The sequence below is a fragment of the Cupressus sempervirens genome, chromosome 9, assembly GCF_028749045.1.
Source record: "Cupressus sempervirens isolate cs-2001-9-10 chromosome 9, ASM2874904v1, whole genome shotgun sequence".
NCBI classification, from domain to species: Eukaryota; Viridiplantae; Streptophyta; class Pinopsida; order Cupressales; family Cupressaceae; genus Cupressus; species Cupressus sempervirens.
The window spans coordinates 648,037,753-648,050,804 of NC_143126.1; the positions used below are offsets into that span (position 1 = coordinate 648,037,753).

Below are 13,052 nucleotides of genomic sequence, written 5' to 3' on the forward strand. Positions count from 1 at the left end.
GATTAGAACCCAAGACTTTTCAGATAAGAAGCTCTCAATTTACCGTTCTTTGTAGACTCTTGACTAACTATTATATCTCATTTTATCTACCCACTTAACATTAAATAGGTACTTCTCTTACAATAAAAACTAATACTAGCCACTTAATTACACTTTCAATTTAATATTCTTTTTTATCATTAATTACCCAAAAAAAAATGATTTAGATTATATTTTCAAAAAGCAAACCACCTCATATTTGCGTGAGAGCTCATTAAACGATCTTTTCCAAATTGGCAATTATTGCAACCAATTCTAAATAGAGTTAACCCTTGGAAAGTTCCGTAACTCGTCCAAACGACTAATTTGCTGTCAGTTCTCTACACACTTGAAAATTCTTCTGTTGAGGTCTTGGTTCCGTATATAGATCGATTAATGCAGCTCCTTGATACTCACTTTCTCGTTAAGGATCCTTGGAAATTATCTTTCGAGGGCAATAAATAAACCGCTGGGCGAAATTATGTTGTCTGCAGGGCTATAAACAAACCTTAAAAAAATTGTGGTTTCTTGGAATTTACAGAATGGATTCGTTTCGAAAGCAACTGGATGCTCTGATGGGCGCCAACCGCAACGGAGAAGTTACAGAAGTGAAACGCAAGTATTATGACAGAGATGTTTGCCGTCTCTTTCTGGCCGGGCTTTGCCCTCACGACCTTTTCCAATTGACGGTAATTGCATTCATAGCTAAAATCTGTTTTATGATTATGATGGCGTGTTTCTGGGCTCGCCACGTTTAGCTTAAAGCTCTACTGCTTTTGCTCCTGTTTGCCGTATTCAATTTTTTCTTGATATGTCTTTTCTCTTTCCAAGTTCCGTTATTCCCAGTTTCTTGTCAACTGTAAATGCTCAACGATTTAAATTTCTGATGCTTTGCTATTTTTTCAAGTATAAAATTTTCCGACTCTCGAAATTCCCGAATATCGGAGTCTTTTTTCAAGTTTGAAATTCCAGACAGTTCAACGTTCCAATGTGGGATTCTTCCCCGAAGTATAAAACTTTCGATGATTCAAATTTTGAATGTTAAAAGTATCTTTTCTAGGGGAAAATTCGTGACAATTCAAAATTTTAGTGTTTGCGTATCTTTTCAACTTGAAAATTCTTGACATTTTAATTTCTTAATGTTCAAGTCTTTCATCAAGAATAGAATTACAAGATCAAAGAGGGCCTATGGGACAGAAGACCCACCTATTTTTGATTTGTGAAGCACCGCTCTTCTGCTATTCAATTTGGAACTCTCCCATTCTCTCCACCTTCTCCTCACTCAATATATCGCGAAAGGACATCGGCGGTAAATTATTTATGTTCTCGACCCCAATGTTATCATAGTCACTGCAATCTTGAATTCTAAATTAACTGTTTTCCAAGTTCAAATGTGTTACAGTTCAAATTTCCGATGCGGCAGGTTCCTCTTCAAGTTTAAATTTCACAGCATTCTAACGTCCCTGTTGTAAGCGCTGTTCCTCAAACATGAATACGTGACATTTGAATTCCCAGTCATTCCTTCTTGAAGTTTATAATATTAACATTTCAAACTCCTGCTATTGAGAGTTCCTTGTTAACTTTATAATACCCAACATTTTGAAGGAGAATTAAAATTCTGCTAATTTTAAAATTGAAAATGACGATCATATAATATTATTACCACTGTAGTGCGCATTGAGAAAGCCTGAAAAATAGTTTGTTTATTTGTGCCTCTCTGAATTGGATGATATCTTTTCAGGATAGTAGCAATCAGAAAACACCTTAAAGTAGAACCATGTGTTTTTTTTTTCAATTGGTGTTTCAGACCACAACATATATTTCATTGTTGGGAATAAGTATATGTTAGTTTTGCAGGATTTTATAATTCTTAAAAGTTACATTATTCCAAGTAAGCCCTCACATAGGACGTGAAATGAATAAATACACTAGGTGTTGCAAATGTTAAGTAGTTGTTGTAAAAATTAGTAGAACTTATTATTTTAATATTTTTAAAAATAACTAAACACTGATTACAGTGAGGTTCATCTCCTTATGTAAACATTGTTAATGGTGTAGCTTCAGTCGGATTGAATTGACCTAGAGATAATCCTTCTATGGTTATTGGTTAATCATCAATTAGACAAACCCTCATATATATATATATATATATATATATATATATATATATATATATATATATATATATATATATATATATATATATATATATATATATATATATATGTTATATATTAATGTTAATATTGTCTATATGATGATTAATTTATAAATTACCATAGAGATAATGGCAGTGTTATTACATTTGCAGAAAATGATCCTACAAAATTTAACATGGTATCAGAGCCACCCTGCAAATGTAAATAAGTGATGAAGGAATAGAGAAACTACAGAGAGTCGGGCATCAAAGAGTAATTGTAGATATGGAGAGCATTATTCATGTGAAGAATATATCAGGTCTAGCAAACAAACACTTTCCTCATGTAAAGGTCCTGCAGCAAAAAAATGGAGGTGCGGCAACAGCCAGAGAATCTGCCCTGTCACATCTTCTCTCCTGACAACAAATAAGTCTGCATAGGGTAGAGTGTGACACTCATATAACCCATCGGTGCAAAACAAATTCTATGAACCGGTTGATCTGGAGAAAGAAGAATCAAACTTTTAAATGCGGTTGTCATCAGGAATGGACAGAATGTTTGTGTGAAATTTGGGTTAATTTACAAGCAATAGATCAGACAATTATTGATAGTCAGAGATATATATAGCATCGGATTTTTGTGACAAACTTATTACAAGAGCATTCTATAATGAAGAGATCAGAGTCTATATAGAAAGATCACATTTAAAATAAAAGGGATTGTAGTTTAATGAAGGCTGCAGTTTATGTGAACATAGAATATATGATTAGGAGAGGAGAACATGTAATGGAGAAATTACATTGAATCTGAAATAAATGGAATTATTCAGGGCACATACAGACATGTGAACAACTCAAAAGGAGAAACACACTGATTTCACCTTTTCCATTTAATAATCTCATATGAATTGGTCATTGGCAGGTAAACATTGGAGATTCATGGAGGATGTGATAGATAACAGTCAGCACTGAAGCATATATGTCATCATAGAGGATCCTAAAAGACAAAGACATTAACCCATATAATACAACCCTCACAACTTTGTTCAAGACTTGGAGCAATCAGGGAAGTTTCAGGTATCAGATTACACGAGTGGATAACTGACCCAACATAGTATGTGAATTACCAATCAGCACCCTTGGCTAAAATTGTGCACCACAATATACCTTAGTAGACGACAAATTAAAGTGACTCGATAGCTGGGAGCATCCATTGTCCATATGCCAAAGAAAGAAACATTTTCTTTATCTGGAGTCTGCTAGAGAGGGCCTCCGTTTATTAGGTGAAAAAATAACTAACACGTGTTTGGATATAAATCAGAGGGAAACTATACTGGTTGTAATCAATAGTTGTAGCCAAAGATGATATTAGTCTTCACACCAGAACAACATATTGTATCAGGATATAAGGAAAATATCAGATACTCATGAAGTATCGGCAAGACGTTAGCAGGCAATTTTGGACTTGATACCGATTCAGAATTATTATTCAATGGCTAAATACTTAATATCAAACACTCAAAGGCTATTATAATCCCAGAATACCCAAAAATCTTAGAAGTGTCATGTCCAAGTTGCTATGTGAAATATACAATGTAAATCTAATTTGATTTAACATAGAGAGGTAGGCGACTTGGTCACTGCAAGAGATGCCTTTCTAGAGCAAATTATGTGTAATTAAGTTTGATATATAAAATAGTATTCAGAAAAGAATGGTGATAGAGTAATAGGAGGTAAGATGTCATAAAATTAAATGAGGTTATTGGAAGTGTGTTAATCTATTCAGTGTTTAATGCGTGGATTTATCCTTGTTAAATAATGGTTTTGATATTATAATAAAATTTTATTTTTGTTCATTGGTTGGCGTCTTAAAATTATAGGACTCTGCTTAAATATAATTTGCATTAAGATTTAAATTTAGAAAATGAGATATTTAATTTAATTCTTATGTTGGATATATGCATTCTGTGTCAGAAAATGGATTTGGGTGCTTGCTCAAAAATCCACTCATTACAGCTGCGAAAGGAGTATCCTTTAAGTATAGTTGAAACAATTTGTCTCTTTATTTTTAGCTTGCAATATGTTTATTGTGAGCTGCATCTGGTGTTATCTACACATTGACTCTAGCCATTTTCTTTGAATGGAATAGTACAGTGATTAACCTTTTGAGTTGCTTGGCAATTGTGCCATTTGCAATGTATACTTGCATTTGTCCTTCCTGGGTATATCCTTCACATGCCAAAGATATGAAGACGCCAAGGAAAAAGGTAAAGACAATTATGACAGAGAAATGGAGGATGTTCTTGAGAGGCATATTGGTGAATGTGAAAGGAAAATTACAAGAGCTCTCAGACGTCTTGAGGATGATGATGCCAAGGCTGCAACTGCAATCTCTGTGTCTGAAGTTACAAAGGTACCTGTATTTATTCCATGTATATTTCATTTGATACTGGATATCTTAGTGTGATACTTCATTTTGCTATAGTGTTTGGTAATATAGTCTACATTTTCTCAGATCCCTGTTCTGAATATTTTATGTTCTATTTGAATGTTTGCAGTCAACTGAGGTGGAAGATTTTACAAAACAAATAAAACAAAAGCTCAAAGAAGCAGAATATCTGGGTATGGAGCCATTTAATATGCTTGATATTCTTGGTGTTTATTTTGTTTGTTTTAGATGTCCTCCATACAAATTCAGTTCATTTAATTATGATATCATTAGTTTTCAATAATTTCATGTAGGCCGATTGCTTTAGTATTTTATAAACTTGCTTTATGTAACTCCTATTGTGGCTTGCTTTATTGTATTCTGTTTTGAATAAAATTCAAAACACTGATAATGACAAATAGGGAAAAATAGAGTTTGGTCTTGGATCTGATGAAAAAATGGAATGCAGAGGTTCTAGTGCTTCAAGAAGCAGAATGTTTCTCTCTCTGCAAGGATTTGCCACCTAAAGTTTATTTGAATTTAGAACTTTTTTGATCATTCCTCTTGCTTCAGCTATTTTATACATGGATTTTGTTTTCCTTTTGTGAGTATACATATTTTAAACTATTTACGATATTTTGCCACTTTACAATTTACTCAAATGTTGAAGGGTTCAAGACAAAGGATGATGGTGTTTGGATACTTTTCTGAACTTGAAAATTTTAAAACTATTTAGAAGCTTAGTTATATTTAAAAGCTCTTTCAGAAAGGAAATAACCAACAAAACTAGAAGAGAAGAAAAAATACCTAGGGATGCGAGATCTACTAGTAATTTCAAATAGATAATAATATGCTTCTTATCAGATATAACTTCTCTCTGTGTTTATATGTAAGCAGTTTTTGGCTTATAAGTATCTCTTTCTATGTTTTTTAATGTTTCAACATGTGTTTTGTGGATATTTTGAATGTATGATTACTTTATCTAAACCTTACTAAATGTATGTTTTCCAAACAATAGCCATGTTAATTCATCTTGGATATTTTAGCTGCATTGATACCTTCATCCATAGATGTTGAACTTAGATATTCTTTAATTAACAATTTTTTTTAATAAATTTGTTGTTCAAAGACATGTTCAATTTATATGGATTTAGTGTGCTTTCAATTTTTTGGAAAGCATGGCTAGTCTTCAATATTAATATAACTGATAATATTTTCTAGGGGTTTGTTGAGTTTATTGCATCCTTTTGCCTTTTGGTGTACAATTTTGTTCTTCTCAAGTTACTTGTCCTTGTTCCTTTAATATCTAGTGTGCCATGGGGATGTGTCCCCCTCTCCAAAACCCTCATTCCTTGAATGGAATGCAAGGACAAGGCAGGCATGTCCCCTTATCAAACTGCTCCTGTCGCCAAAAAGTTTCCAAGTAGTGGGACAACGAGACGTCTTCGATACTCCCAAGAGCCCCCTGTCTGTCTTGGGGATGCCTAGGAGTCTTCCTCAACTCCATTTAGAAACTTGGTATTTAAGCAAATAGCGGGGAAGCTTTTTAAAAATTGCACCTTGTCTTCAAATCAGTTTCTTTCTCTTCATCAAAATATACACATGAAATATATCATTTAAATGACACATACTTTAAGTTATATTTCATCTATATATTGGCAAGGTATTTGAGAATGATTTATGATCCGTAGGATCTATAATGTAGATTCTAGGTTTTAGAAGATCTATAATTTTTTTTTCTCGGTAACAAGTTTTCAAATTTATTAATTGACATTAAAAGAAAGTACATTAAGCTACCTCGCACTAATTTGCTCAAGGATCAGCTTTTTTGAATTCATTACAATGCTTTCTTGATCCTATCACACCATCCAAAATTATGATCCGTCCTTACATCATTATGCTGGTCTCATAAATGTGACAAAAACAACATTGTCCTACTAATTGCACATTGCACCATTCCATGTTGGAAAACGGAGCCTCTCCGTGGACATTCATTTCACCAAATTTGCTGTTACCCATACATCATTGCCATCATCTTTTCCAGTTTTCTTGCTTTCCTGTCTTAGGCCACTGGGTGTTAACAAAATTTCGGCATTGTTCTCGCATTTGAGTCATCAGCTTTGGTCTACCTACCACAATGCCTGCAACTTGATCCACATTCTCAAAAACCAGGGTTCCATACCTTTGATAAACCAATTGGATTTCGATTATGTAAAAGCCCCCACTCCAAAACACTAGAACACCAAAATTACTTCCTTCAGAAGCACAAACTTACAAAGCACCAAACAACAACCACACTCCATGACACTAACATCCCCCAAAAAATTGACCTTTAATTTGATTTTGCCATATCAAAATCACAGAAAAGCGCTAGGATTCACAATGCAAATACAATAGATCAACATGAAGGCACCTCTATCTTCACATCTCATCTTTTAGGGTTTGAGGAACAAACCCACAAATTCTTTCATCCATGAGTGTTTTCACTTTCCATTCCAGCCATGATTCATCATCTCTGTTTATTTGTGGGTCTTGTGCCTAGTTTTGTAGATTTAGCACCAATGCTACTTCATCTTCCAAGCACTAATACACTCTTTTCTTCATTGCTTTAACATCTTCATCTAGGACTTGTGTCATAACTAACAGTTTAAGGATGTACTAACCCAAACGACCTTGCTTAAATCTTGCATGTCTCTGTTCCTCAATGAACCGCCATACAAATGGAGCAAATTGTGCTCCTTCAATTTTATCAATCCCTGAATTTTAATCCCCCAACTACATACCCCACTTTGGGATGGAGAAATGTAGAATTTTTTCCATACCTAGACTAGAATTGGTCGACACTAACTTCTCCACAACATACCTAATCCTAGGTTTCTACTTACCTAGCTAAAGGCCCCAAGCCATTATCATTGAGAAGATGTCAACATTAGTTCGGTGCTTGTTCTTCACCTTGAAGAACATTTCACCTAGTAACAACTCCATAACTTTTGTGAGAAATTTATGTCTAAGTTCAAACACATCCATAGGTTGTTTCTTCACCTTCCCATGAAGAGGGTGATGTTGGTTCTCACAGATAAGGATGAAAGAAGTCTCCATTCTTCATTGCAACTCCGAACACACCACTTCCCTGCGAATAGGACTTCCTATAAAGTTTTTATTTTTAATTTTTTTTTTTGAAGTTTGTCAATGAAACTGTACATAATGGTGGAATGATTGATTCCTCCCCTCATTAAATGTGGAGAAAAGATCACCCCCTTTGAATCACCTCCTTTATACTCATTTTAAATGCTTAAACTTGTCTCCTCAAATTCATGTGGGTTTAGGCCTTAAATTTTTAAATTTTGATTTCCCCACTCAAGTTTAGAGCCCAATTGGACATTCTATCCACTTCATTAGTCCCCCCTCTTTTAATGTGTGTGAGTTTGAAATCCTCCAATGAAGTGAGGGTGATGTTGGAAATGTTGCTTTGGAGTTGCCATGCGTCTTAAAATCCTTTGATGATAGGCTTTATAGTTATTAGGGAATCCCTTTCCACATGCAGTTTTGTTGTGCCTAATTTCTTGGAAGCTCTTATTGCCAACATAGTTGCTTCTAAGTCAACAACATAACTAGTGCCATTTTATAACGTTTGCCCCCCAAGTGCAACAAGATCACCATTCTCATCCCTGATGATAAAACCAACCCGCGATGGTCTAGGATTGCCTTTTGAAGCCCCATCAAAATTGCATTAACACCACCCCTCATGTGGTCTTTTCCAAACTATTCATTTCTTAGGAAAAGAAGTGAGATCAACCTCACCAGACCCATATACCGGTAAAGGGTTTGTGGTAATCCAGTGTGAATTGAACCATGGTTGATGCGTACTATTCATATCATAAGCCTAACACTACGCCTCACGACTCGCCTTCACACCAACTTGGCTACTCACTCACCCTTAAAAGGGTTTGTGGTATCTAGTGTGAATCGAACCGTGGTTGATACGTATCACCGAGATTATAAGCCTAACACTGTGCCTCACAACTTGCCTTCACACCAACTCGGCTACTCACTCACCCTTGAAAGGGTTTGTGGTATTCTAGTGTGAATCGAACTGTAGTCGATGTGTAGCATCGACATCATAAGCCTAACACTACACCTCATGACTCGCCTTCACACCAACTCAGCTACTCACTCACCCTTAAGATCTATAAGTTTTCAAACTTAGGCAAATTTCACTAAATAGCAAGCTTCTATCAACATTTTCTTGCTCTCTTTACCTTACTCTTTTTATCTCTTCAAAACTCTAGACCTATCTCTCTCCCTATTACTCATCCTATATCCGCTTTCTCTACTTTTATGTTTATTAGCTAAAATCTTTAAAACTTGACTTAGTATGTGTATGTAGTATTGCAATTCTTATACTTTTGGTAACTTTGCTCCCAAAGTTCCATTGCTCTTCCCACCATTATTAATGTTCAAATTTTAAATTTATAATGCAATGATTTTTCATGTTTTTAATGTTTATTAGTGTTAAATTTATAGTGTGGCGAAGTTTGATTTACAACTCGTGTCTTTTGAGGACTATTTTTTAAGTACTACACGTATTTGGATCATTACCCAAACTTAGGCTCTTGGCCCTCGTGTCCTCCTATCATGTATACTGGTTATTTGCATTTCAGGTTACCTTGTTATTTTTGTGCTTTAGTCATTGTCGTTGGTAGATACTAATTATATGTTTTTTAGTTGGTGCATTGCATCAAGCTCCCCAAGCAGCGTATCAAAAGTTATGTCATCACGCTAGCATTGTAATGTTCCCAACTTGGACGATACTTAATTTGCCCTAAAATTCTCAACTAGGGTTTGGATTGCACTTGAGAATGACAACTTGTAACATTCCCTACTTGGAGAATGCTGGTTCCCTATGACTAACATACAACACTATCCATTTAAATCTTATTATATTGAGTACAATCATTAATTCATATTATATACTTAAGTCCGAATTCCTTACTTCGCTTCTAATCACTAACCTTAAGGAGGCTAGATTATTGTGCCAAGAGTGCATTGAACAGTCTACAAGCAGTCTCTTGCGCATCTTGGGATCTACCCTTCATGTGACCAATTTTACTTTGCCTCACCCTTCATGGACTACTATCCTCTTAACAGATGATTAGTGAGTGAACAAGTAATAGATTAAATATATACTAGTATCTTATGTATAACTAGATCATTCATGAATATGTTATAGATCATTTGGACATATACTTTACCTACGGATGATTCTGATTTTATTCTCATTAACATATAATATATATTAGATTATATAAGAATTCTTTATCCCTTTATTTATCTATTTTATCCCTTTATCTATCTATCTATCTATGTCTTACGCGTTACACCTTGTGTATTCATATATATATATATATATATATATATATGTCTGAATGCGTATATATTCACATATGAAATATACACACATATATCTATATATACATATACGTATATAAATATGTGTATATCTACCTCCCTTGTATATATTATAATATTATTATTTCTTGTCTGATTCTTATTCCTAACTCATTCTTCCATAGAGTATCCAAATTAGCATATAGACCAATTGTTATTCTTGAAACTTTGTTGCATGTAGATCTCCATTTTTTTTTGTTTCAATAAAATAAGAGTTTTCCAAAATCAAATTGTCTCTTTGTTAAGCATATCGTTGCTCTTTATTTGCTCCTCACACACTTCACACCATTTTCATTGACATGTCTTCATGTATCTATAATGTTTTTGAATGACTTGTTATTATAATACTACAAAGTTGCATCATTTCTTTAATCTGTTCAGTCATGGATATCTTTCTTCTTGTTTCCCTGGTATTTACCATACCCAAATTCAAAGAATTTCAGTCAAAATATACACAAGAACATTTGAATTCAAGATTTAAATTCATTAGTCATGTGATAATCATGCTGGAGAAAGTGAAGCTTTTTGAAATGAATATCTTTGATAATTGAGATTATGAATATTCTTCTATATCAAGAGGGAGCATGGCATTTCATTAGAGGCAACCTTGGACAAAGAGAGGGAGTAGATAGAGGATATGTTTTAGTTACTCAGAGAGAGTTTGACATCTGACACTTTATCAAATGTAACTTTGAAAGAGGAGCTCAAATGTTAATTTCAGATTTAGAGGGAGCTTTGACACTTTATTAGAAGCAACCTTAACAAGGAAGTAAAAAATGATAGTGTTTCTTCATGAAGAAGAAGTTCCAAGTGCAATGCCTCATAATACATTCTTCTCTGTGAGAGATATGATTGAGGTGAAAACCTTATTCTACGATATGCTTCATGATGGATGTCGTGACAAAACTATGACGAAGTAATTGGTAAATACTTGCTTGTTATTAACAGAGACCGAGAGGTCATTATATACAAAATAATGGAATGATGTTTCCTTAGGAAACGATTGTAAAGAATAGAAACATTCTATTTTAGCTGAAAGAAAGCGAAAAAAACTACAACTAAAGCGAACTTAGATATATACAATAGATTACCACTAACTAAGAATAAACGATTATCTATTATTGTAATACCCTCCCTTAATGATAAATCTTTCTATAACACCAAGCTGTCCCTTGAATATGACAAACTTATTAGGACCAAAAGGCTTAGTGAGAATGTTTGTAGTCTAATCTGTGGTAGGAACATACTGCAAATCTATTGTCTCGTCTTCAACCAACTGTCGTATGTAGTGACAATGAACATCCACATGCTTGATTCATTCATGGAAGACTAGATTTCGTGCTAACTTGATAATGCCTTCGTTATCAACTAACAAAGTAGTCGGTCTTGTTGGTGACATCTGCATATCCCCAAGCCTCCGATGAAGCCAAACAACTTCACATCTTGCCTTAACAGTCCCTCTGTATTCGGCCTCTGTAGATGAGAGAGAAATTGCTTGTTGCTTCTTACAAGTCCATGTGAGTGCAACGGATCCCAAACTGAACACACATCCAGAAGTTGACTTTTTACCGTCAATAGAACTTGCCGATGTGAATCTATGAACCCACTGAGTCTAGGAGTAGAACTTCGAGAGTACATAAGTCCATACTCTGAAGTGCCCTCCACATAATGATGCACATGCTTTGCGACCATCCAATGATCAGACTTAGGAGCTGTCATAAAGCATGAGATGTAGCTGATTATGAAGTTGATGTCAGGCCTAGTAGTAGAGAGGTAGATGAGGCTGCCTACTAGTTACTTGTATGTAGTATCATCAATGGGAGGAGAATCAGACTTTCTCGATAACTTGAGACCTTTCTCCATAGGTGTAGATGCAAACTTGCAATCTTGCATATGAAATTTGTCTAACAGAGCCCTGACATATTTGGACTGAGAGATGAATATACTAGAAGATTGTTGCCAAACTTCAACACCTAGGCAATAATGCATGAGGCCAAGGTCAATCATATCAAAAGATTGGCATAAATTCTATTTGATTACTTGAATCAAAGATGTCGAATTGCCAGTGATGATCAAATCATCCACATAAATAACCAGAAGGATGTTGTCACTGTCAGTAGTCTTGATGTACAAAATTGAGTCTAAAGAACTCATCTTGAAGCCTTGATCACTGAGGTACTTATCAATTTTTATGTACCATGCCTGAGGGGCCTGCTTCAAGCCATAGAGAGGTTTTACCAATCTGAGAACTTGATGGTCTTTACCAACAACCTTGAAACCAAGAGGTTGCGTTATGTAGATCTCTTCATGGAGATTATTGTTCAGGAAAGCAATCTTGATGTCCATCTGATGGACCTTCTAGCCAAATTGTGCTGCCATGGCTAGGACTAATTTGATGGTGGTCATCTTTGCAGTAGGAGCAAAGGTCTCCTTATAATCAATTCCTTGACGCTGAGAAAATCCCTTTGCAACTAAACGAGCTTTGTACTTATCCAAAGTACCATCTGATTTGTATTTGATTTTGGAAACCCATTTGCAGCCAATGGGTTTCTTCCCTGGTGGAAGATCAGAAAGGACCCATGTGTTATTCTTCAGCAGACTTTGGTGTTCAGATGTCATGGCTCGTTCCAACTCTGGAATTCCTTTAGCGTTGGAATACATTTGAGGTTCAAACACACTATGAATGTTGGCCCTCAGAACAAGTTGATAGACTCTGTAGGTTTGCTCTTTTTCCAAGCAGTTCTCCCATCAATGAGCTCATCATCATGAAGATCAACAAGTGTCTTAGTCGACCACTTATGCCAGAGAGGAGAATGACCAACGTTAGTATCAAACTCAGGTGAAGCATCTACAAGTGAGGTGCTCTTGAAGGAGAAGTTGGAGGTGTCTGTACAGGGATCACTGGTATAACTAGAGCTACAGGAGCTATTGGAGCCCTCCCATCAGGTGGACCTAATGGAAGCCTAACTCCCAAATCATGAGCATTCATAGGCTAATTTGCTAGAGCAGGAACAGGAGAAA

The 13,052-nt window shown here is 35.1% G+C and overlaps 1 protein-coding gene across 1 annotated transcript in view; it reads left to right on the forward strand.

Moving 5' to 3' along the window:
• Positions 1-286: 286 nt before the first annotated feature.
• LOC149540404 (U1 snRNP-associated protein usp106-like) overlaps positions 287-13,052 on the forward strand; it is a 114,166-nt gene continuing 101,400 nt past the window's right edge. The window contains exons 1-4 of the mRNA XM_089801506.1: positions 287-707; positions 4,130-4,182; positions 4,400-4,568; positions 4,714-4,777. Coding sequence (XP_089657632.1) covers positions 561-707; positions 4,130-4,182; positions 4,400-4,568; positions 4,714-4,777 — 433 coding nt within the window. The 5' untranslated portion in view covers positions 287-560. The remainder of the gene's footprint in view (positions 708-4,129; positions 4,183-4,399; positions 4,569-4,713; positions 4,778-13,052) is intronic.